Here is a 25,813-nt window from a genome sequence, read left to right as displayed (position 1 = left end):
TTTCTTTTCTGCTTTATTCCAGCTCTGGAACTGATTTAACTTTTTTCCCCTCTTACTTGGAGGAAAGAGAAACACACTTCTAATATTTTTGGTCTACCCAGAACTCACCTTTGGGGAAATTTGAACTCTTTGCCCTCCCACCCAGAGGAGAGACAACTGCAAATTAATTTGTATTCTTTGGCCCACCCAAAGCCCATTTGTAGGGATGTTTGGGGCCCATTATTTTCCCTCCCACAAGAGAGAACATCACAAATTTTACCCTGACTGCTCTCTTTTTTCTCACTTTAACAAGGCCAAAAGCAGTCATGGGAGCCAGTGAACTAACTCTTCTATGGTTGGATCTATTATTTTTTAGTTCCACAGGTAATTTTACCTCTCCCAACAGATAGCAATTCACCTGCTGTTTCATAACACATGAAACTCCGTAGCCACCAGACACCAGTGTTTTGTCTTTTCCCACTTCTCTCTCTCTTCTCCAAATAACGCTGTAACTATATTTTAATGAGTCAGTTCTAATGAATCTTCTTGTTGCCTCCGTGTGTCAAGGGTCCCCAAGATGACCCCTATATTCAAAGATTTGGTAGAAGAATTCATAGGACTCGGCATATAGTTTTACTTACGACTAAGATTTATTGTAACCATCCAGTAAGGACTTAAAGCTGGGTAAAAGAGGGAAAGACCAAGGCAGAATCGGGAGGAATCAATGTACATGCTTCTTTATGTTCTCTCCTTCCCATGAGGGCTCACATGGAATATGCTCTTTTCCCAGCAACATAATGCAGCAGCATGTATGCAGTGTGTTAGGGAAGCCCATTAGAGACTTAGCACCCACGATTTTTACCAGGGGCTCATCATGAAGGTATACTCTGCCTCATATGTACCAAAATTCCAGACTCCCAGGAGGAAAGCAGGTATTCAGTATAAACCGTATTGTTCAAACACTGTATGCCTGGTGAGCTACCCTTATCACTTAGGGAAAGTTTTATATCAGTGTAGGGAACTGTTTACCAGTTGAATTCCCAGAGACTAGCCAGGGGCCAATGATTCAGCTCAGGTCATGATCTCAGGGTTGAGATCAAGCCCCATGTTGGGTTCTGTACTGGGCATGGAGCCTGCTTAAGATTCCTTCTCTAACTTTCTCTACCTTTCCCTCTGCCTGTCCCGACCCTTCTCTCCTGTCCAAAAAAACCCCCAAAAAACACAGTTTCAGTCCTGCTATATTAACTCTTCTCTGCACAGAAATATACATAAAAGAGTAGTTAGAAAATTTGAATGTAAAGAACTGAAGCTTTCCATTAATGATTTTTCTGGACTGGACATATTCAGCTTCATAATTGAAATATAAGCTAAAATTGTTTAAATAAGTACTCAGAGGTTACTCTAAATGTTCTATAGGTAAAAATTAAATTTGTCTTTAAATTGTTATAAAATGATGAAATTGTTTCATTTGTATCTTATTTTCACTTAGGATGGAAATAAACTTACGTATTCCCATAAATGCATCAGTGTTGTTTATGAGCATATTCCCCAGTATTGGTTTATGCAATTAATAGTATATAAACAGGTTTTTTGGATATTAGTGAACATTACCACTTTCATTTTATTTTAGTTTTACATTGTGAAGGAAAACAGAGGAAATGAAGGCACGTGTGTTGGAGTTTCTCGCTGGCCAGTACATGACTTTAACCACCGTACTACCTCGGATATGTGGCTCTACCGGGCCTATAGTGGTAATCTCTATCACAATGGAGAACAGACTCTGACGTTGTCCAGCTTTACTCAAGGAGATTTCATTACCTGTGTGCTAGACATGGAAGCCAGGACCATTTCCTTTGGGAAAAATGGAGAGGTATTGAAACTCATTCACAAGCATTACATATTTTCTTGTTTTTATTTATACTCAATTATTTAAGTGCTGGTCACTCAGTTTATAGATTATCCCTCTTCTCTGCTTTTACTCTCTTACCTTTTGGTTCTTTCACCAAACAAACAACTGAAAGATGGCAAAATCCCAGTAAGATTTTTGAAGCAGATGAACAAATCAGGATCATTTGTTATGTGTGGGATTTTCTTGGTTGGCAATGTTATTTGAGATTTGTTCTTATAAATTGTATTCTGTCTCATAAAAGCTTTGAATCTTAATGTGATTGGATATTATACATTAAAAAAAAAATTCTTATTTCTTTTTATCACCTCTGCCACACTATAGGAACCCAAATTAGCTTTTGAAGATGTGGATGCAGCAGAGTTGTACCCATGTGTCATGTTCTATAGTAGCAACCCAGGGGAAAAGGTAATGAAACGTCAAACCTTTATACTTAAGTGTAAAGAATATTTGTCTTTTTTTATTAATATTTGTTAGGATCTGATAGAGTTTATAAATAGAATAAGCTATTTCTACCATTAAAGTACCTGCTCAGGTAATTTGCTCTCCTAGAAAGTTAGATTACTTTTAGAAAGTACCTTTACTCTTCATTAAAGCACCATTTGATATTCTGGCAATTTGAATGTAATAAGTCCTTTCAGTTATAGGAATTATAGGAAACAATTTAGGAATAATCTGGTTCATTGGCAGTTGTGCATATAGGAGATCTAGAAATAATCTTAAACGTAATCAGATAGCATTAGCTGAATAATGGAAGTTGTAGTTGTGATGGGGAACCTGAGGTTCATTCAGCTGAGGGGGGGGTCCTTATACCTTATAGATGGTGTAAATTTGAACCCTAAACCTTCAGGAGGACAGTATTAAAGAGATACCCTCTCACTAAAAACTTTTTTTTCTCCTCATCTAACACCCAGGCAGAGGCAAATTTCTTTGTGGTTTCCCTGTGCTGATGGGTGGATTTGTTTTCTGTTACATCCTTTCATTTGAGGATGTAGTATAGCCTAGCTCTGGTCTCCAGAATTTCTAGTTTGTAGTAGAAGATTTTCACGCTGTCATATTTCTATAATGGAAGTGCTGGACTTGATCAGTCCCTAACCATGAAAGTTAACTTTTATTCTGTGCTTTTAAATATGTTTTAAAAATTGCCAAGGTGGTATAATTTTAAGCTAGCAATTCATGAGAGAGGGAAAGTGCCTCTTGAATAAGTAATCAGCAAAACTGGGGATGAAGTAAAGAGACAACCCAGTACCTGCAGTAGTCCTTTCCCCCAGTGATATTCTCACAGCGCGAACTAGGCTCTGCTATGTTCTACTCAAAATGATGGCCTAGGGCTCCCCAACATCTGTGAACCTTGAAGGAATTAATTCAGCCTTGGACTATGTATCAACCAATTTATTCTGCCCAGAAGCCTTTTCTGATAAGTTTCACAGTCTCTGATAAAAACAATATTAATGGTAATTAACATCTTTTTGAACAATTTACTGTGTATCTGGCACTGTAGTAATAGGCACTCTATGTACATAGTCTCATTTAATCTTTAAAATAACCATAAGATGCAGATATTAATTGTGCAATTTTTTTCAGATGAAAAAGCTGAGGTTTAGTGAGATTAAATAATTTCCCAAGATTATGCAGAGTTAAGATTTGAACCCAAGTCTTGCTCTTCTTTTAACATCAGGGTCTTATTTGAAATGTGTGGATTGGAAATATCCCAATTATCTAGACTTACAATTTTTATCTTTGTGCCCATTGAACAGTATAAGATGGCCTCAGGGCTTGTCTTAAGGATGAGAGTGAATAGATTCTCAAGGCTTTTTTTTTGAAGTAAGTGGAATCAGTCACCAACACCTTGGTTTAAACCCATCTTTTGGGTGGCTACAATAACTCTGATACAGGCTGTAGGAGGAAGTTTAAATGACACAGCAGCTTGTTTCAGAGGACCATATGGCTATTAACAATAAATTTGTAATATTTGTTCACTCCTTAGCAGCAGCCAATGGCATAATATACCTATATTAGGAGACCAAACACAAGTTCAACATGGGATTACATGTGCTGGACTTTATAGTGACTAGTAGTTTAGGAGAACTATTACTATCACACATTTCCTGCCTTTTTTCCTTCTAGGTGAAAATTTGTGATATGCAAATGCGTGGCACACCACGAGACTTACTTCCAGGAGACCCTATTTGTAGTCCAGTAGCAGCAGTGCTGGCGGAGGCCACTATTCAGCTTATCCGTATCCTTCACCGAACAGACCGTTGGACTTACTGCATTAACAAAAAAATGATGGAAAGGCTGCATAAAATTAAGATATGTATTAAAGAGTCAGGTCAGAAGCTAAAGAAAAGCCGCTCGGTTCAAAGCCGAGAGGAAAATGAAATGAGAGAGGAGAAGGAGAGCAAAGAGGAAGAGAAAGGTAAACATAATAGACATGGCCTTGCTGACCTCTCAGAGCCGCAGCTGAGGACCCTTTGCATAGAGGTGTGGCCTGTGCTGGCAGTGATAGGAGGAGTTGATGCTGGTCTTAGAGTTGGAGGTCGGTGTGTTCACAAGCAAACTGGGCGCCATGCCACGCTGCTGGGAGTGGTCAAAGAGGGCAGCACGTCTGCCAAGGTCCAATGGGATGAAGCAGAAATTACCATCAGGTATGATTTGTTGAGTTACGCTTTTAGCAAACGAGTATTTAATGGTGAAATGGGCCTATGGACAGTGAGTAACTGTATTTTAGATGAGCTGCCAGTTTTTAAAATATTTTTTTTCATATAGCTGGATATGAGTACTGTGATTTCATAAAGGAATATATCCCAAAGCCATGTTACCAGGAATATTAGTGGTTTATAAGATATATGGGCTTTTGTTTTGTGAAGAAATGGTAAGCTCACTAATTTAGGTTTAACTGGGATCTGTCTTTCTGTTTTTCATTTGGCTGCTTGCTTTTTGATCATTTCCATTACACACTGGGATAGAGAAAAGCCAGCCAGCAGATTTGTCAATTATATTTTGTGTAGGTGGGCTTTGAATGTAGGCAGGAACATTTGAGTGACTAAAATTCCTATCCCTTCGGTGTACAGTATTTTGGGTAGATATGGAAATCACACTTATTTGACACAAACTGTATACTTAAAAGCATTTAGATGTGTTTGCAATCACATAGGATTTGTGTGAAATGGAAGCTTCATGTTTCAAAGGAAATATGTCAGGTATCTTAATTGATAAGGGGACTCACTTATCTAATGATTCTACATAGTTGCATCATTTGAAAATGTGATTTATTAGTGATAATATATAACTATTCATTTTACTGCCTAAAGTGATTGTTCTATAGTGTTTGTTTTTTTTAAGATTTTATTTATTTATTTGACAGAGATAGAGAGCACAAGTAGGCAGAGCGGCAGGCAGAGGGAGAGGGAAAAAGGCTCTCCGTGGAACAGGGAGCCCAACGTGGGGCTCGATCCCAGGACCCTGGGATCATGACCTGAGCTGAAGGCCGCCGATTAACCCACTGAGCCACCCAGGCGCCCCTGTTCTATAGTGTTTTTTTTGTTTTGTTTTGTTTTTTAAAGATTTTATTTATTTATTTGACAGAGAGAGACATAGCAATAGAGGGAACACAAGCAGGGGGAGTGGGAGAGGGAGAAGCAGGCTTCCTGCAGAGCAGGGAGCCCAATGTGGGGCTCGATCCCAGGACCCTGGGATCATGACCTGAGCTGGAGGCAGATGCTTAACGACTGAGCCACCCAGGCGCCCCTGTTCTGAGGTGTTAATATGACATGGGACCATATCCAAAACAGTGGTACTTAAGTATTCTTTGAAGGCAGTACTGTTTTAGAATCTAACAATAGCTGTAGATTCTCTCAGCTGAAAACTAACACATAAAATTTGTACAGTTTCACCCTATACTTACATTCCCCCACTCTACCAAGCTAAGAAACTAGTGAAAAATTTACAATGTTTCATGAAAGTATCTACCTTTTCTTTTATTCTTTGCCTTGTTTCAGAAAGGATTTATGATGCCTTAATAAGATGCAAATAAAATAAAGCAAAATAAATCAAATTAAAGCAAATAAGAAAATGAGGAAAAGGGAAAATAAGATTAAGAAGATTAATCTGGAACCAAGATTTAGGTTAATATGACAAAGTTATGCCACCAAACTTTAGGTATTTGCGAAAGCTGTTACATTTTGTGTATTTATAACATTTTTAAACTTCAGTAAATTCTTGCCAAATATCAGGAAATACGTGATCATATTTTTGCTTAAGTTACAAATTACAAGTATTAATTGAAGACTACAAGGTAATTTTTTAAATGAAAACAAAGTCTTGGAACCTCTTGAATAGGTTATAGTCATTACCCATATAATAAGCGAAATCTATTCTACAAACTTCAAATAGCTTACATCGGGATAGGCAAACTGCATCTGGCCCATCTCTTGTGTTTGTAATAATGTTACACAGCCACACCCATTCATTTAAGTATTCAATGGCTGCTTTCACACTATGATGTCAGGGTTGAAAGGTTGCCGTGGAGACTGTGTGGCCTGCAAGGTCTAAAATATTTACTATTTGACTCTTTTTAGAAATTTTGCTAATTTCTACATTAGAGTATAGTAAATACTCTGATTTGAAAATACATGCACATCTCATTGCTTTTGCATTTATCATCACATTTCCCTATTTTCTCATAAAATACTCATTTTTCTCTCTGTAATGATTTCTCTAGTTCGTGTAAATTATTCTTTGTACTGTGTACATGATGCATCTTATTTTGTTTACATTATTTTCTGTACCTTCCTTCTTTCTATCCCTCACTTGCTTCTTCCTGTGTCATTCTGATCTTATTAAAGCTTCCCAACTTTTTGGTCGCCTAGTGATACTCCATTGTATAATCTGGAACCCTGTGAACCACTGCCTTTTGATGTGGCGCGATTCCGAGGCCTGACGGCTTCTGTGTTGCTGGACCTCACATATCTGACTGGTATTCACGAAGACATGGGCAAACAGAGCACCAAGCGACATGAAAAGAAACACCGACATGAGTCTGAGGAGAAAGGGGATGTTGAGCAGAAAACCGAGAGTGAATCTGCTGTAGATATGCGAGCAGGCTTAACATCTGATGATGTCAAAAGTCAGGGTACCACAGCCTCCAAATCAGACAACGAAATAGCTTCATTTTCTTTAGATCCAACACTGCCAAGTGTGGAATCCCAACATCAGATAACAGAAGGAAAAAGAAAAAATCACGAACATATATCCAAAAACCATGACATAGCCCAGTCGGAAATCCGAGCAGTCCAGCTGTCCTATCTCTACCTCGGTGCTATGAAATCACTTAGTGCTCTTCTTGGCTGTAGTAAATATGCTGAACTATTGCTGATACCAAAGGTTCTGGCTGAAAATGGCCATAACTCAGACTGTGCAAGCTCTCCAGTCGTTCATGAAGATGTGGAGATGCGTGCAGCCTTGCAGTTCTTGATGCGACACATGGTGAAGCGGGCAGTCATGCGGTCACCCATAAAGAGAGCATTGGGATTAGCTGATCTGGAACGAGCTCAAGCCATGATCTATAAATTAGTGGTCCATGGGCTCTTGGAAGACCAGTTTGGGGGCAAAATTAAGCAAGGTATGTTATCTGCTTTTTTTTTTCTTTTGTGTTGTTGAAATTATTTACAATGTCAAATATGATACATTCCATTAGTGATTTATAAAAAATTTTTTTCACCAAAGCAGTTTTCACATTGTTTTTCCTTTGCAAAGCTAACAGTTCTTTTTTGTTTCTTTTATATTAATAATTATCTGTCTACTTATAATTTTCTATCTTAAACCCACACAAGCATAGAACTTAATAATCATTATTACATTTTGTAAAACTTAACTCATGCCACAAAAGGTACTCAAATATTTATTGATCTGAATCAAGATGTATGTTATTCTGATAACTTCTCAGAGACATTTTATTTTATTTATTTTAAATTTTATTTTATTATGTTAGTCACCATACATTACATCATTAGTTTTTGATGTAGTATTCCATGATTCATTGTTTATGTATAACACCCAGTGCTCCATTCAATACATGCCCTCCTTAATACCCATCACCAGGCTAACCCATCCCCCTATCCCCCTCCCCTCTAAAACCCTCATTTTTTTTTTCAGAGTCTATAGTCTCTCATGGTTCGTCCCCCCGCTCCGATTTCCCCCCCTTCATTTTTCCCTTCCTAATACCGTCTTTTTTTTGTTTTTTTTAACATATAATGTATTATTTGTTTCAGAGGAACAGGTCTGTGATTCATCAGTCTTACACAATTCACAGCGCTCACCATAGCACATATCCTCCCCAGTGTCCATCACACAGCCACCCCATCCCTCCCACCCCCACCACTTCAGCAACCTTCAGTTTGTTTCCTGAGATTAAGAATTCCTCGTATCAGTGAGATCATATTATACTTGTCTTTCTCTGATGGACTTATTTTGCTTAGCATAATACCCTCTAGTTCCATTGACGTCGTTGTAAAGGCAAGATTTCGTTTTTGTTTTTGTTTTTGTTTTTGATGGCTGCATAATATTCCATTGTGTGTGTATATACATACACACACATACCACATCTTCTTTATCCATTCATCTGTTGATGGACATCTTGGCTCTTTCCATAGTTCGACTATTGTGGACATTGCTGCTATAAACATTAGGGTGCACATGTCCCTTTGGATCACTACATTTGTATCTTTGGGTAAATAGTGCAATTGCTGGGCCGTAGGGTAGTGCAGTTGCTGGGTCATAGGGTAGCTCTATTTTCAACTTTTTGAGGAAACTCCAAACTGTTTTCCAGAGTGGCTGCACCAGCTTGCATTCCCACCAACAGCGTAGGAGGGTTCCCCTTTCTCCGCATCCTCGCCAACATCTGTCGTTTCCTGACTTGTTAACTTTAGCCATTCTGACGGGTGTGAGGTGGTTTCTCATTGAGGTTTTGATTTGGATTTCCCTGATGCCGAGCGATGTTGAGCACTTTTTCATGTGTCTGTTAGCCATTTGGATGTCTTCTTTGCAGAAATGTCTGTTCATGTCTTCTGCCCATTTCTTGATTGGATTATTTGTTCTTTGGGTGTTGAGTTGGATAAGTTCTTTATAGATTTTGGATACTAGCCCTTTATCTGATATGTCATTGCAAATATCTTCTCCCATTCTGTCAGTTGTCTTTCGGTTTTGTTGACTGTTTTCTTTGCTGTACAAAAGCTTTTTATCTTGATGAAGTCCCAATAGTTCATTTTTGCCCTTGCTTCCCTTGCCTTTGGCAATGTTTCTAGGAAGAAGTTGCCGCGGCTGAGGTCGAAGAGGTTGCTGCCTGTGTTCTCTTCTAGGATTTTGATGGATTCCTGTTTCACATTTAGGTCTTTCATCCATTTGGAGTCTATTTTTGTGTGTGGTGTAAGGAAATGGTCCAGTTTCATTCTTCTGCATGTAGCTGTCCAATTTTCCCAACCCATTTGTTGAAGAAACTGTCTTTTTTCCATTGGACATTCTCAGAGACATTTTAAAGTACTACTTTTATAGATTCTGTATTATTTTATTTTTTATCTTCACCTTTGGGGATAATATGAATTCTGAGATAAAAATGAGATATATTTAGTAAATGTTTATTGAGTGTTTGATATGTACCAGGTACTCTTCTTGGTTCTGGGGAGCCAGCACCGAACAAAACAAAGTCCCTTGCCTTCATGGAACTTCAGTTCTTTTTTTCTTTCTTCCCTTCCTCTTCCTCCTTCCTTCCCTTTTCCCTTACTCCCTTTCTTCCTGTCATAGATTAGACAGTAAATAGGCAGAGAGAAGTGCATGTTGTATATGAACAGGAGTATTAAGATCATGATTATGAAGGTTTGTGGCCATTTGGCAACGCTAAGAGAATCAGCTATCTTTGTGGCAACTGCTATCTTTTTTTTTTTAAGATTCTATTTTAGAGAGAGAAGAAGTGGAGGGGGCGCTGGAAGGCAGAGGGAGAGGGGAAGCAGACTCCCTGCTGAGCACAGAGCGAGAGGCAGGGCTTGATCTCACAACCCCAAGATCATGACCCTGAGCCAGAATCAAGAGTTGGACACTTAACTGACTAAGCCACCCAGGCGCCCCACTGCTATCTTGATATTATGTTTATTTGTAAGCTCTTAGACGTTTTAATTTTTTTAAACTCTTGGGGGTAGTTTATTTTGTGAGGCATTGCTCTGTTTAGAGCATGGGGTTTCTGTCTAGATTTGTATTGTATTTACATGTCTTCATCTTTGCATGTTTGAAGACTAAAGATAGGCATCAAAATCAAAGTGCTAAGGAAACACAGTTTTAGTGATTAGATATCATTCTTAGAGAAGCTCTAGTCAAATCTTACAAGCAAAAGTGAGACTATTTTTTGTTTTTAAGAGAACCACCTTCTCTAAAAAATGAGTAATTGCAAAAGCTTGTTACCTTATTATCTGTAGAGTTTATAACAGTGGGTACAGTAGTGAATACAAGGATGTATATATGCAAGAACATTAAAAAATGTTTCATAGAAATTGGTACTTATGAAGTAGATTTAGAAACTTCTCAAATTAAATGTTAAAAGTTTTCCATTCCCTTGTCACTTGTGAAGAAACAAATCCTTAATACTTTTTAAATATTTACTGTGGTTTACAGAAATTGATCAACAAGCTGAAGAAAGTGACCAAGCCCAGCAGGCACAGACACCGGTTACCACTAGCCCATCAGCCTCGAGCACAACTTCCTTTATGAGCAGCTCACTGGAGGACACCACGACTGCCACCACTCCAGTCACTGACACAGAAACAGTACCTGCATCTGAATCCCCAGGAGTGATGCCACTTAGTCTGCTCAGGTAGGGAAGTTGACTTTAACATCTGCCATATTGATGCCTGTGATTCTGATCACAGGATCGTTCTCTTATAAAGAATGTGCCTAACCAAAAGCATTCTAGAGCTAGAAGGAACCTAAGAGATCATAGAGTCAAACCCAATTTGCTGAAGTTGGGAATGTCCTTCAGAAGTTTAGTAACTTGCCCAAAGTCTCACAGCCAGTTTAGAGGTGGCTGATCTGTCTCCCGTGCCACTGACAGATACTCCAGCCATCTGTCTCATTATAATAATTTTTTTGGGGGGCTAGGCTTTGGAATATTTTTTTCCTCAAAAAGTAAATGCTTGTATTGAATATTAGAGCTTCAAGATAGAACTCACTTCCATGGAAATAATTTTCTCAGGTTATTTCCCTTTTAAGCATTATTTCTTAATTATACTTTTATTTTCTTGTAAGATCAAACAAATCTACTCAAATGAAAGAGCATGTCTTATGATACTTCTTCAGCCAACCCTATTTTGTAGGTTTGTAAATTCCAAATAATGTTTAAGTTTCTTTTTGCTTCAATTTGCCAGGTATATTCACAAAATGAAAAATTTTGAGAGAAAATCGTTAGGAAGGGACTATTTTGTGAGCTCCCTTAACTAGGGCTTAAGTGAAATAAAGGCAGTAGAATGGTTAGTCTCCCTTTTTTTCTTTCTTTCCCCCCTTCCTTTAATTGACAGGTTATTATTCCTAGGGTATAGACTGACATCTTAGAGAGTAGAAGAGAGAGGGGCTTTTATCGTAATGCTTCTTAATTTTTGGTGTCCACAAGAACCAGCTGGGAGGCTTTTTAAAGCTCTGGCTCTATCCCCCTGTAGTCTCATTCAGTAGGGCTGGTGGGGCACACAGTTTGCATTTGAATTGAGGGTCCCCAGTGATTCTGATGCAGTGGTCTTCAGCTCACACACAGAGTTACTGCTCTGCTCTTGGGCGGGAACACTCATCCTGGCAGTTACCAGCGCCCAGCCCTCACACATCTTAGCACTCTCACTTGAGTAACAGTTCCAGGAGGTGCTTCTGTTCAAGAAAGAAGGAAGAGAGGAATAATAGGATATTCTAATACGGTTTTCAATCCTTTTGCCTTCCAAGCTGTGCTGTGCAGGCATGGGATCCCCTGGTAAAATAACATTCCCTTGCTTTCACAGGCATTCACAGACCTTGTGACTCCTCCTTTGTCCTCAGTGTTTGCCTGCTGTTAGAAGCTGCAGTTGTGTTTGCCTGGCTAAACATCATTTAACACTAGAAAAATCTGGGAACAACTGCCCCTTCTGTGAATATCATTGTATCAATTATTCGACTGAGTAGACAATGCTTTTTTGATGCTCAAAAAGTTGTTATTAGTTTTCCTGGATAAATCTTAAGAGTAGACAGTTGATGAGGATCTCCCTGAACCTTATTCTTTAGCCAATGTCTGCTTTCTCAGCCTGAGAGGGGCTGCCTTTCTTCTGCCTTTCCCCTCTAGACAGCTGGCATACCATTCATACGCTGTTTTCAGTTGTGCTGGGGGCCTGGGCAGTTACCTTTTCTTTCCATAACTTAACTATTGACTACTACTTTATTCATGTGAATAATTTCATGGCTAGCTAGTAAATTTATATTTGAAGTAACTGTAAGTTAGCTATCTTTAAAAGTCTTTATTCTCTAACTACTGTATGCCTACCAAAATACCGCTGTCATCTTGGCATTATAGTAGATGGAAAGCTTCGTGAAGGCAGGGATTTTTTAAAATCTGTTTTGTTAATTGCTGTATTCCCCCCACCTGCTATGTTGCTGGCATTTTGCTGAACAAATAATATGGTATTATTACTTTTGTGGTAAAAAGTGTCCTATTAGATAACGATTATTAAAATTGTTGGGAGTCTTTCTCCCCTCCCCATTAAACTATAGTTAACTTATATAGTTTTCCAGGTTGAATATTCTTCTATAAGAGGACTGTGATGTATATATTATTTTCCAATTGGATTTTTATGCTAACCATTGTTGTTTTCTTAAAGGCAAATGTTCTCTAGTTACCCAACTACCACTGTACTTCCCACACGTCGCGCACAGACTCCTCCAATATCATCGTTACCAACCTCTCCTTCTGATGAAGTAGGAAGGAGGCAAAGCTTAACTTCTCCTGATTCCCAGTCAGCAAGGCCGGCTAACCGCACAGGTGTGTGTGCTGTCATGTACTGTGACACCCAAACCTCTTGGCATTCCTGATAGGTGGGACTTGATAACTTGGGCATTGTGTTTTGTCTCATTGAAGGTAAAACAGTGATTTAAATAAAAGGGGGGGGAATCTGACCTATCAAACTGAACCGTCTTTTTTATTTTGAAGCTGTAGATTGAATTATGGCTACTTGGGAGAGAAATAGTGTACTCTACATCAGTCATATCAGACCCTTCTTATTTTCTAATATAGACACTTTTAGTGCTGTGAATTTCCCTTAAGCATTGCTTTTGCTTCAACCCACACATTTTGAGATGCTGTGTTTTCATTTCCATTCAGTTTAGAGTACTTTCTAATTTACCATGGATATCTCCTTTGACAATTTGGATCATTGGGAAGTATGTTATTTTGTTTCCAGTTATTTAGGAATTTTCCATATGTCTCTCTCTTACTGATTTCTAATTTAATTTCATTGGTATCAGAGAACATATCTTGTATAATTTGAATTCTGTTAAATTTGTTGAGACTTATTTTATGGCCCAGAATATGGTCTGTTTTGATAAATATTCCATGTGTACTTGGAAAAAATGTGTATTATGCTGTTGTTGAGTAGAGCGTCCTGTAATTGTTGGTTAGGTCAGGGTGGTTGATTGTTACGTTCAAGTCTTCTTTATCTTTACTGATTTTTGGTCTACTTATTCTATCATTTATTGATAGAGTAGTGTTGAAATCTCTGACTGTAATTGTGGATTTATTTCCTCTTTTATTTATTAGTTTTTGTTTCATGTATTTTAAAATTCTCTTTAGGTCCATAAATATTTAAGGTTCTTAAGTCTTCTTAATGAATTGACCTCTTTATCATTATGAAATGACTGTCTTTACCCCTGCTAATATTCTTTGCCCTTAAATCTGCTTTATCTGGTATAAATATAGCCACTTACTTTTTTTAAAATTACTTTTGGTATCGTATGTCTTCTCCCATCATTTTACCTTTAACTTTTTTGTGCCTTTATATTTAAAATGGGTTTTTAAAGGCAGCCTATTGTTGGGTCTTGTTTTTTGGGGCGGCGGTCCTTGCTTTTTTAATCCTACCTGATATTCTCTGCCTTTTAATTGGTGTGTTTAGACCATTTACATTGAATGTGATAATTGTATGATTGTGTTTAAATTTGTCATCTTTCTGTTCATGTCATCTGTTCTTTGTTCTTCCTCTGTTTCTGCCTTCTTTGGATTAAATGAATATTTCATTTTATCTCCTTTGTTGGTTTATTAGCTATACTTTGTATTGTACTTTTAGAGATTACTTTCAGGTGTATATTATATTTCTTTAATTATCACAGGCTATCTTCAAGTAGTGTTATACCACTTCATGTATATTTAAAAAAACTAACAGTGGTATGCTTTTATTTCCTCTTTCTCAGTCTTTGAACTTTTATTACACATTTAACTTATAGATATGTTATAAAGCCCCATAATACATTGTTATTGTTTTTTTAAAGATCTGTTTATTTATTTTGGTGGGGAGAGGAAGATGGAGCAGGAGAGAGAGACTCTCAAGCAGATTCCTTACTGAGCACGGAGTTGGATGTAGGGCTCGATCTCATGACCCTGAAATCATGACCTGAGCTGAAATCTAGAGTTGGACACTTAACCAGCTGAGCCACCTAGGCATCCTTACATTGTTATTATTTTTGCTGTAAACAAAAGAGATTTGAAAACTAAAGTGTGTATTTTATATTTACCCACATAATTCCCAGTTCTGAGATACTTTATTCCTTTATGTGGATCCAGATTTCCAAGTGGTATCATTTCCTTTTGCTATCCCTTTAACATTTCTTGTAAGGTCTGCTAGTGATGAATTCTTTTGGCTCTTATATATCTGAAAGAGTTTATTTCACTCTTATTTTTGAAAAATATTTTCATTGGTTATAGAATTCTAGATTGACAGTTTTTTTCTTTCAGTACTTTTATTTTTTAAATTTTTTTTTAAAGATTTTATTTCTTTATTTGAGAGAGAGAGAATGAGAGATAGAGAGCACGAGAGGGAAGAGGGTCAGAGGGAGAAGCAGACTCCCTGCTGAGCAGGGAGCCCAATGTGGGACTCGATCCCGGGACTCCAGGATCATGACCTGAGCCAAAGGCAGTCACTTAACCAACTGAGCCACCCAGGCGCCCTCTTTCAGTACTTTTAGATCCTCTGCCATCTTCTGGCTTGCATTGTTTCCAGTGATAAATTTTCTATCATTCTAATCTGGTGTAATATGCCTTTTTCTCTGGGTGCTTTTAAGATTTTTCTGTTTTATCACTAGGCTTAAGCAGTTTGATTTGACCTGCCCTGACATAGCTTTCTTCAATTTTCTTGTGCTTGGGGTTTGTTGAGCTTCTTGGATCTGTAGATTTATAGTTGTCATTAAATTTGGAAATTTTTAATCCATTATTTTTTCAGATTTTTTTCTGTCGCATTCCTCCATTTCAGTATCTGTGGCTATGTGTATACAAGACCACTTGAAGTTGTCCCACAGATCACTAATGTTTTGATTTTTTTTAATGTCTTTTTTCCCTATGTTTCCATTTTTGATAGTTTTTGTTGTTGTGTCATCTGGTCATTAATCTTTTCTTTGTAGTGTTTAATTTGTTCATAATCCCATCCAGTGTATTTTTCCATTCAGACGTTGTCATTTTCATAACTAGAAGTTGAGTGTAGATTTTTTTAAAAATTTTTATGTTTTTAACGTATGCTTCATCTTTTCTCTGCCTTATCAAGTACATGGAATAACAGTTTTCATTGTTAGAATAGTTATGTTCTGTAAAGTTTGTGAACACTGAATTAGTGAAAACTGAACTATTGCTCCTAAGGGAAATACAGAGCTAGGTTTCTGTGAGCTTCTGATCACATTTTGTCAGCTGATCAATATATAACCTTGTTTTATGTGTGTTTATATTTAAAGACATTCTATTTAATATATATTGTTGATTCATTAGCATTGAACTCATGATCCCAAAACACCATAACTTGTGCCTGAATGAAATTTATCTGACATATTTTTTTCATAAGGCATATTACAGCATTCTTGGACTTAGAAACATTAGACAGTATTTCAGCACTATGCTTGGAGGCCATTTTAAACAGTGAAATCACCAACAAAAGGCACAAAAATGCAAAACACATGACACTAAATAGACCATGAAGAGGAGACTTGTTTACAGTCTCAGAGCTAAAACAAGAATGTAGAGCATCACCTGTTCTGTCTCAGCTGGGAACAAATGTGTCAGGAGACTGAAATGTTTTTGTCACTGTGTGCATGTAAATGACTGTAAAAAGCACCGTGAGTATTGATTTTGGAGTTACAAATTAACTTTACTGAGTAGATGAATTTTCAAATATGGAGTCCACAGAAAAGAACATCAACTTTATACCTGTTTTAATATCCTTCTCTACTAATCGTTTATCTAATTTCTAGGTCTGTTTCTATTGACTGATTTTTCAACTCATTTTGAATTGTATTTTCTTGTTTTTTTTTCATGTTTGGTGATTTTTTTTATTGAATATTAGACATTGTGAAATTTACCTTGTTGGGTGCTGAATAGTTTGTATTTATTTAAATTAGCTTTGTTATAGGATGTAGTTAAATTACTTGGGAATAATTTGATTCTCTCAAGGCTTCCTTTTAATCTTTGTTAGGAGGGACCAGGACAGCCTTTAGCTTGTCTGAATTTTTCCCCATCACTGAACCAATACCTTTCTTCGTATTCTATCCAGTGCCTAGTGTATCAAGAATTTTTTCTCTCTGGCTTGTGGTAACACAAATTCTTCCCAACCCTGTGTAAGCCCCAAGGATTGTTCTGCCTGCTGTTTCTTGGTGCTTCTTTCCCCAGCTCTGGATAGCTGCTGCATTAGCATCCGCTGAAGACTTGAGGGAAAGAGAAGGACCCTCTGCACATTTTTGGAGTTCGCTTTCAGTGCTGCTCTCTTCTTTCCATATGGCTCTCTCTTTTCTCGTATTCTACCCTATGAACACTAGCAACCTGAATTCTCTACTCCTGTCTGCTCAATTCAGAGAGACCACTCAGCTTAGCTTGAATTTGCCCTCCCTGAACTGCAGCTTGGAAATTGTCTGCAAGTTTCAGGAAGTAGGCTGAGGCAGTTGTACACCTTGCCTAGTTTGATTTCCTTCTCTCAGGGATCACTGTCCTACACAGCCTGTTTGTTCAGTGTCCACAGACCATCATTTGATACATTCTATTTATTCTTTTAGTTGTTGAAGGTAAATCCAGTCTCTCTTACTCCATGATGGCTACAAGTAGAAGTCCATCAGATGTATCAGACCTATTATCACTCTGGCAGTAGTGACATTTTTTAAGCAAAAATGGAAGTTGTCATTCTCCCTCCTTCCTTCTTCTTTCCTTCCTAATTCATTTCAAAAACATTAAGTGAGGCCAACCTAGGTAGGCTCTCATGCCAGCAGATTTGAGAGGTAGGTGGCATAGTGGTCCAGATTGGGGTTTATCAGCCAGACTGGAGTGAAGGAAACTTCTTGTCTGTGGGAGTGGCCTAGCATAGGGTATTGGAGTCCCAAGTCGTGGAGGAAATGTCCACATAGCTCAGCACTAGGGATCAAGGCCATGCAGGGTGCAGAGGGCTTCTATCAGCACTGTCCACTGAGAGGGCCTAGGAGCAGTTATGCTTTAGTAGCAATAAGCACACCTAGTGCCAAGATCCTGTCTTCTAAATACCATTCTTTACTAAAAGGGAACTCTGATCTTCTGGCAGAAATGGCTGATTTCAGGGTTAAGTATGAGATGAGCTGGGAATAGCTTGTGTAAGAAAGTGATAAAGTGCTCAAAGAATGATGGGCACATGCCTCATTGATATAGAAACCAGATTGAAAGGGCTTCCACTAGCCAAATCTGGGATGTTTGGGGCATCAAAATAAAAATCATAATTATAGTAACATATAATAACCCATGAATACAATGAGAATCTATAACCCTACACTGATAGAGAAAGTAGACTGATAAATCTGAAAGCAATGATAGAATTGGGAAATCCTCATTTGTCAACCATCATCATCATAATAATTAATTCAGCCAATAAACATTAATGGGTGCTAGTGAATCTAACTTTGACGAGGAACGGGATATTCACATATTCTCATAGTTCCTCCCAACAAATATTTATTACAAAGGGGAAAAAAATAAGAGTACTTTTATAGTGGGGGAACCTGGCAGATACCAGCTTAACTCAAGCGATCAAAGTTAGCATCACCAGTAATGGGACAAGTTGAAATCATGTACCATTTAATAGAATTCAGTGAGTAGAAGGCAGCATCAGTTTTGTGGTACTCCTGCCAAATCATGAAGACACAGCAGACAACCCCAAATTGAGTGACTTTCTATCATATAACTGGTCTGTAATCTTCACAGTATCAAAGTAATTGAAGGAGATGGAAGAGATAGGAAAACTAAATGCAAGGATGATCCTGGATTGGATCCTTTGCTGTACAGAACGTCAGCACTTCTGGTGAAACTAGAATGGGATCTGGATTAGATGTTGACATTGTTAATTTCCTTACTTCAGTGGTGTGTTATGCAGAACAGTGTCCTTATTTGTAGGAGTTGAAATGTTAAGAGTATTCAGGGGACTTGGAGCATCATGTCTGCTACTTACTCTCCAGTGGGTCAGGGGTAAAAGAATTCTTTTGTACTATGCTTGCAAATTTCGGTTAAGTTTGAACATTTTTGTAAGTAAGAAACTATTTCAAAATAAAACATTTAAAATTTTTTCAGCAGCTTTATTTTGTGCTAGCTTTATGAAAAACCTTAAAAAGCTGTAACTTAATCATATTAGCTATAACTTAATCACAGGTTAATCATGACCTGAACAGAAATCAAGAACTGGACGCTTAACAGACTGAGCCACCCAGGCACCCCACGAATTCTTAATAGAAAAAAATTTCATTAAATTTGTACAGTGTTAATAAATTGGGGACTTACGGTGTAGGGACACTTTTTATTCATGGTATGTAGTGATATAGGCTTTTACTCTCTTTCTTTTGTCTCAGCCTTGTCAGACCCCAGCAGTAGACTTTCAACTTCTCCTCCTCCTCCAGCAATTGCAGTACCCTTGCTGGAAATGGGGTTCTCTCTCCGGCAGATTGCCAAAGCCATGGAAGCCACAGGTAGGATACGTTTTTACATATCCGTATATGTGGATATGAGAAGCCTGGTATTATTGAGGGTGATTTATTTTTTAAGAGACCATAAAGCTTTTTAGCAGCCGATTTAGTTACAGTGGCATTGTAGCAGACACTGTTAAACTGATAACCTGAATAACTAATTATGTCGCCCCAAATCAGTATCATACTTTTCTTTTTCCCTCTTCAGGTGCTCGAGGAGAGGCTGATGCCCAAAACATCACTGTCCTTGCCATGTGGATGATAGAGCACCCTGGGCATGAGGATGAGGAGGAGCCCCAGTCAGGCAGCACAGCAGACTCAAGGCACGGAGCAGCAGTCCTAGGCAGTGGTGGGAAGTCAAATGACCCGTGTTATTTGCAGTCACCAGGAGACATCCCATCAGCTGATGCTGCTGAAATGGAAGAAGGCTTTAGTGAAAGGTGAGATTCCAATTTCCATATTTCTGTTGTATGTGGTATAAATGATACTTCCAAGTGACCTATTTATTTCCCCTCATAGATGCTTCTAATGGTGTGTAAAGTTGATAACTAGAGATATAAGGTGGGTAATTCAGTTACAAGTTTATATTTTTGTGAAGGGTAAAAATGATATCACAAGTTTTGACTTGAATAGATGTTTTCATGGAAAAGAGGAAATTTTTATATAAAATTAAGCTGAAAAGAGGAAACTGAAAATTAAAACAAGTTTTTTCTGAAACAAAATAGACATTCTGATAAAATAATTTTATCTCCTGTAAGTGATATAGAATGTTCATTTTTTTTTTTAAGGTTTTATTTATTTATTTGACAGAGACATAGAGAGGGAACACAAGCAGGGGGAGTAGGAGAGGGAGAAGCACGCTTCCCGCCAGCAGGGAGCCCGATGCAGGGTTCGATCCCAGGACCCTGGGATCATGACCTGAGCCGAAGGCAGATGCTTAGCGACTGAGCCACCCAGGCACCCCTAGAATGTTCATTTTAATATTGGAAATTGACTTAATGCATATAGAAGTAGACTTTTAAATCTTTTCTTAATATAAATTTATATTTTCATTTCTTCTTTAGTTTTTAATATCTAGTATAATACACCATTTAAAAATATATTTTTTAAAGATTTTATTTATTTATTTGACAGAGAGAGACACGGTGAGAGAGGGAGCACAAGCAGGGGGAGTGGGAGAGGGAGAAGCAGGCTTCTTGCGGAGCAGGGAGCCCGATGCAAGGCTCGATTCCAGGATCCTGAGATCATGACCCGAGCTGAAGGCAGACGCTTAACGACTGAGCCACCCAGGCGCCCCTACACCTTTTTTTTTTAATTGTAAAAAGAATTCTGTGATAATGCATAGCCTGAGATGAGATTTAATAAAATACTCCATAGTTTTTCCCAAAATCCCCCCCTGCTTTAGTACTTTAAGTGTTCATTTTTCTTTTTTTTATAATGATGCTTTTTATTTTTTTTTAAGATTTTATTTATTTGTTAGAGAGAGAATGAGAGATAGAGAGCACGAGAGGGAAGAGGGTCAGAGGGAGAAGCAGACTCCCTGCTGAGGCAGGGAGCCTGATGTGGGACTCGATCCCGGGACTCCAGGATCACGACCTGAGCCGAAGGCAGTCGCTTAACCAACTGAGCCATCCAGGCGCCCAAGTCTTCATTTTTCTTTGTAGCCCATGAAGTCATTTTGTTAACAAGGCTTGTGTCTTCTGTAATATGCAGATATTTTCTGACAAGCTCAGTGGATATTTTCATAACTTATTTTGAAATATGTTTCTCATAGGCAGGGATTCTCAGTCATTTCAAATTTAAGTATTTAATCATTTAGAATTTAATTAAAACCATTGATCTCGTTTGGATTTGAACATGCATTAGGCATCATTTCCTTGTTGGCATAATTCATAATTAGATAGGGGTGCCTGGCCGGGCTCAGTCAGTGGAGCATGCAATTCTTGATGTTAGGGTCATGAGTTCAAGTTTTATGTTGGGCATAGAGCCTACTTAAAAAATAAAGTAAAAAAAAAAAATAGATAAAATTACTGCTCAGGGCAATATGACATATTTATAATTTAGGAGCTTTTCCAAGGACAAGATATGTTTCAGTTTTATTGTAAATATATTTTATTCTTGATACTGTTTGGAGGAAAACGCAATACCAAAAGTGAGCTTGTGCTTGTGCTTTCCATTTATGGTGGTTCTTAAAAATTTGTGTTGCTTTCTAATTTGTACTTGTAGTCCTGATAATCTGGACCATACAGAGAATGCAGCTTCTGGAAGTGGACCACCAGCTAGGGGTCGCTCAGCAGTAACAAGAAGGCACAAGTTTGATTTAGCTGCTCGCACATTGCTAGCAAGAGCAGGTAATTAATATGTTTCACATCCTTCTGATGGTAAAAGTCATATAGTTTATATTTGAAAATCAGTGTGAAAGCAGCATTAAAGAAGATGTAAACTAATGATACTAAGTACTCAGTTCCTCCACATTAACAGAGTAGCTATTTGCATTTTACTATCTATTTACATAATTTTGTATTGAAGTCACAGCATACGTTCATAGATTTATTTTTAAGCTTCCTCTGGGTACAAAAGTCTATACTGGTTACTTGTAGATCCTGAGATTTTTCCTGAATATGCTTTCTGCTGTCAAGCAATTTATACTTTAAGAAGTGAAGATGCATGTTTAAAGTTTAACATTAATAGTGAGAAGGAGCTGAAAAGAGCACTGTGCCAAAGTAGGCACTGGCTTTTCTGATGTCCTCTGGGCCTTAGGGCTAAACTAGTAGGTAAGGCCCTAGATAAGCAAAAATAAATTCCATTGCTACTTTAGTAAAATACTTGCAGTATTATGCTCTAGATATGTGAAGTGTAATTTATAGGGGAACATATTTTCCAAACTAAAAACTAGGATATGTGATGTGTTAAAATAGCATTTGATCTTTGAACTATTAAAACGTGAATAATTTTTCAGTAATTTATGGTAACAGAAGTTGAGATTGAGCTAGAAAATATAGGATGTGTAGTTTATATATAGTGAAAGGGACTGATTAAAAAAAAATAACTCTAAAAGAATAATAACAGCCCATATTTATTGAGTGTTTTTCTGTATTACATTATGAAGTATTTTACATGGATTATTTTATTTAAACCTATTAACAGCCCTGTGAGTTAGGAGTGCTCTTCCCCATTTTACAGAGAGGAAACAAATGTGATAGGTAAAATTTTATGTTTATGGCCTGGAATCCAGTAAATCAGCTGAGCTAGGCTCTTTCCTGCATGTATGGCGGTTAAGAACTGGCGAAATATTTAGAATTATTTTATACATGCAAATAAAATGCCTTTCTTGTTTTGTTCTGAGCGGGGTTATACCGCTCTGTGCAGGCCCACAGGAATCAAAGTCGGAGAGAAGGAATATCTTTGCAACAAGACCCAGGGGCGCTGTATGACTTTAATTTAGATGAGGAATTGGAAATTGATCTTGATGATGAAGCGATGGAAGCTATGTTTGGACAAGACCTGACCAGTGACAATGATATTCTGGGAATGTGGATCCCAGAGGTACTGGATTGGCCTACCTGGGTGTGTGTGATTGCAGCGGGGGCTGCTCTGACTTATTTTCCTGCCCTCCTGTTCATACAACTTACTAACAACAGCCTTGCCTAGAGTTGTTACACTCTGAAAAGTCTTACATCTCATCCTAACGTTTGGGGCTCTAACGCTTGATGTTACTTTGATACCTACAGACTAATAAGAAAAAGTCTCTCTTGCTTTCTCTGTGCGATTTTATTGCTTCTCTTCCCAGACTAGATGAATAGAGCCATATAATGGTAATATTTGATTATAATATCAAAGATAGATTACAAAACAGGCATCAGGTCCTAGTCAGCTGTGCTGGGTGTAGAACATGGCTGCTGTGCTCACCTTGCTGTCTGAATGCATGCTCTTCTCCTTCGTAGGTTCCACTTAATCACTGTAATGCCTCATTCTAACAACCAGTGCCACCTAGGTCTTGTAACTGCTTCCATCCAGGGCCAGGGTACATGATGGGTTTGTATGTTTTCATTGTTTAGCATTATGTTTTTGTAGCAGGGAGACTGAAAACTTAACAGGTCTAAGTCCTACAGAAAAGAGCATCTACTATATTAAGTTAATAAGATAAATGAATCCAAATGATTTCTTAGAAATTCAGATAAGAGATATGCATGTTATGGCCAGATGAAAAGCAGCTTTATTAGGATTTTTTTAAAAATCATTTGAGATAGGGCTAATTGTCATTTTTATTAACTCCTCTCAGTAGGATAGTGAGTTACCTTTATTATAACTTACTAGATTGAGAAAGGGCAAACAACACCTTCAGATCGTGAGATCTAAATTCTGATTTGAAAGAAATTTGTTATGTAACATTAATGAACATCCTGCAAATACTCTAGCATATGTAAACAAAGTCATTAATATATAAATATCTATTTTCCTCTCTTAATTTTATGTTAAATTGACTAATAATTTGATATGAAATTTTGTGCAGCATGTTTGTGAGTCTGAAGACAGGGAAGAAGTGGTGGTGTGTGAACTGTGTGAATGCAGCGTTGTCAGTTTCAATCAGCACATGAAGAGAAATCACCCTGGCTGTGGGCGCAGTGCAAACCGCCAGGGCTACCGCAGCAACGGCTCCTACGTGGATGGCTGGTTTGGTGGTGAATGTGGGAGTGGAAATCCATACTACCTGCTGTGTGGCAGCTGCAGGGAGAAGTACTTAGCCCTTAAGACCAAATCCAAGACAACAACTTCTGAAAGGTACCTTGAAATTGTATAGATATCCAAACCCTCTGAATGAAGAGTATAAAGTATCTCTCATAAAGACATGGGAATTACAGCTTTTTTCATGTGAAGAGTTACACTTAACCTTTCCTTAAGTCCCATGATTGCTGAATTGAGGTCAGGAAGGATGGAGGAGGTTGAGGAATTCATGCTTTGCCAGAGCTGGGAGCCTGTAGCCTAGGAACAGATTCTTCACTGGAGTTTGATTCCATTAACCTTTGACTTGTTGGCAAGTTCTGAGCAGGACCCTTGCCTTAACCTTCAGGAAGCTTATGGTCAGTTTTTCACATTGGTGTTTTTTACCCTATTTTTGACCTCTTAATTAAATGAGCTTCCATGAAAACATTACTTCTTTATATCCTTGAATAGCAATTCATCTGTAGTGAATAGGATTTTTGCCCTTATTGACAACTGTTAAAATCTTTACGGCATTCTGGAATAGGTTTTGATTAAGAGTTGTTGTAGGTGACCCAGAAACCTCCCCAGTAATTTGGTAAAATAGTCACTGATTTTTGTAAACCTGTGTGAACCTACATACCAGTAGTTTTTATTAGTCCATAACATGAAACACTTTTATTTTGTGTTGCTTTATTAATGACCTTTTAAAATGTTCTAATGCCTTAATTTGCATTTTTGGGTACTAACTGTTCTGTATAAAGATACAATGTTCTTCATGTTTGGTGCAGGTACAAGGGACAAGCTCCAGATCTAATTGGCAAGCAGGACAGTGTGTATGAAGGTAGTTGTTTCGAGAGCTTCTTTATTTTACATGTGTTTTTATATATACCTTCTGCTTAACATCTGTTACTAAAATTTACCTTTATGTGTATGTGTTTGTATTTAGGTACATGTTAACTTAAAACTTTCTGTAAAAAGCTCAAGGTAGTTTGAAAGCAACAGCCCTAGTTCTTAAGACCAAAGGAAAAGGACCTGGATTCAAATACTAGCTTGACCACAGAATGTTTATTTCTGTATGGCATATTTTTTTTCAATTTTTTTCTCTAATTGAGAAAAATAAAAAATAAAAAAAATAAAAAATTGAAGACAGCATGAATTTATCTGGAGCATTCGTTTCCTTGAAATAACTGATTCTGTAATGATTATGGACAGGGTTAAGAAGTCTTTGTTGACCCCATAACAATAGCTTGTATTAGTTGAAACCTCCATTACCAGCTGTAACGTTTGCTATTGCTTTAAGTGGGTTTGGCTGCTCTGGCTCCTTTTCCCTTAGACTCTCACTGTGCCTCAGGAGTGCACTTTGGTTGGGTCACCAAGGAGACGGCACCATAATTCATTTTGTGGGCACTGGGCTTTCTGTCCATCTGCATTTTAGACATATCTCATAGTAACCATTGCCAGTAGAGTTGTGTCATGTTTATATTCACCTACCATACATTTATTTATTTAAATTCCAGAAGACTGGGACATGCTGGATGTTGATGAAGATGAAAAGCTAACGGGTGAAGAAGAATTTGAATTACTTGCTGGACCACTTGGTTTAAACGACCGACGCATTGTACCAGAACCAGTTCAGTTCCCCGACAGTGATCCCTTGGGAGCATCGGTAGCAATGGTAACTGCTACCAACAGTATGGAAGAGACTTTGATGCAAATAGGTAAACTGAAATGCTAATTGGCGTGGATTTTATAGAGTCTATATTAATTTGTTTCTTAGGTGGTAAATAATAACACATTGTTCCACCCCATCAAGGGATGTTAGCCAGTTGTTTTAACATTTTGAAGGTATAATGTAGTATTTTTTATTTTTTGTTTTTATGAAATATTGAAGTGATAAAAAGAAAATTTATAAAATATGAGTATGATTATTTTTTGTATTTATTGTGATAAGGGAATCCTGGAACTGACTAAAAACAATTTGGCAGTCTTTTTTTTTATTTGCATGAGAGGGTA

At 37.7% G+C, this 25,813-nt stretch overlaps 1 protein-coding gene across 11 annotated transcripts in view; it reads left to right on the top strand.

The window, feature by feature from the left end:
- Nucleotides 1-25,813, top strand: part of HERC1 (HECT and RLD domain containing E3 ubiquitin protein ligase family member 1) — a 188,963-nt gene that overhangs the window by 122,676 nt on the left and 40,474 nt on the right. For 8 of the 11 annotated variants that reach the window (XM_088024837.1, XM_088024831.1, XM_088024836.1 and 5 more), the window contains exons 35-47: nucleotides 1,610-1,849; nucleotides 2,210-2,293; nucleotides 4,013-4,533; nucleotides 6,733-7,508; nucleotides 10,547-10,745; nucleotides 12,760-12,920; nucleotides 18,983-19,099; nucleotides 19,305-19,536; nucleotides 21,323-21,447; nucleotides 22,443-22,663; nucleotides 23,610-23,882; nucleotides 24,593-24,641; nucleotides 25,318-25,518. In XM_088024837.1, the coding sequence (XP_087880963.1) occupies nucleotides 1,610-1,849; nucleotides 2,210-2,293; nucleotides 4,013-4,533; nucleotides 6,733-7,508; nucleotides 10,547-10,745; nucleotides 12,760-12,920; nucleotides 18,983-19,099; nucleotides 19,305-19,536; nucleotides 21,323-21,447; nucleotides 22,443-22,663; nucleotides 23,610-23,882; nucleotides 24,593-24,641; nucleotides 25,318-25,518 (3,199 nt within the window). Of the gene's footprint in view, nucleotides 1-1,609; nucleotides 1,850-2,209; nucleotides 2,294-4,012; nucleotides 4,534-6,732; nucleotides 7,509-10,546; nucleotides 10,746-12,759; nucleotides 12,921-18,982; nucleotides 19,100-19,304; nucleotides 19,537-21,322; nucleotides 21,448-22,442; nucleotides 22,664-23,609; nucleotides 23,883-24,588; nucleotides 24,642-25,317; nucleotides 25,519-25,813 lie in introns of all 11 variants that reach the window. The other 3 variants (XM_088024839.1, XM_088024835.1, XM_088024834.1) reach the window with 3 other exon arrangements.

The sequence above is a fragment of the Eumetopias jubatus genome, unplaced genomic scaffold (assembly GCF_037043125.1).
Source record: "Eumetopias jubatus isolate StellerSeaLion01/CBP00866 unplaced genomic scaffold, mEumJub1_p1.0 scaffold_7, whole genome shotgun sequence".
Lineage (NCBI taxonomy): Eukaryota > Metazoa > Chordata > Mammalia > Carnivora > Otariidae > Eumetopias > Eumetopias jubatus.
Note: the sequence above shows the minus strand (reverse complement) of the source record. Positions and strands in the feature narration are given on the sequence as shown.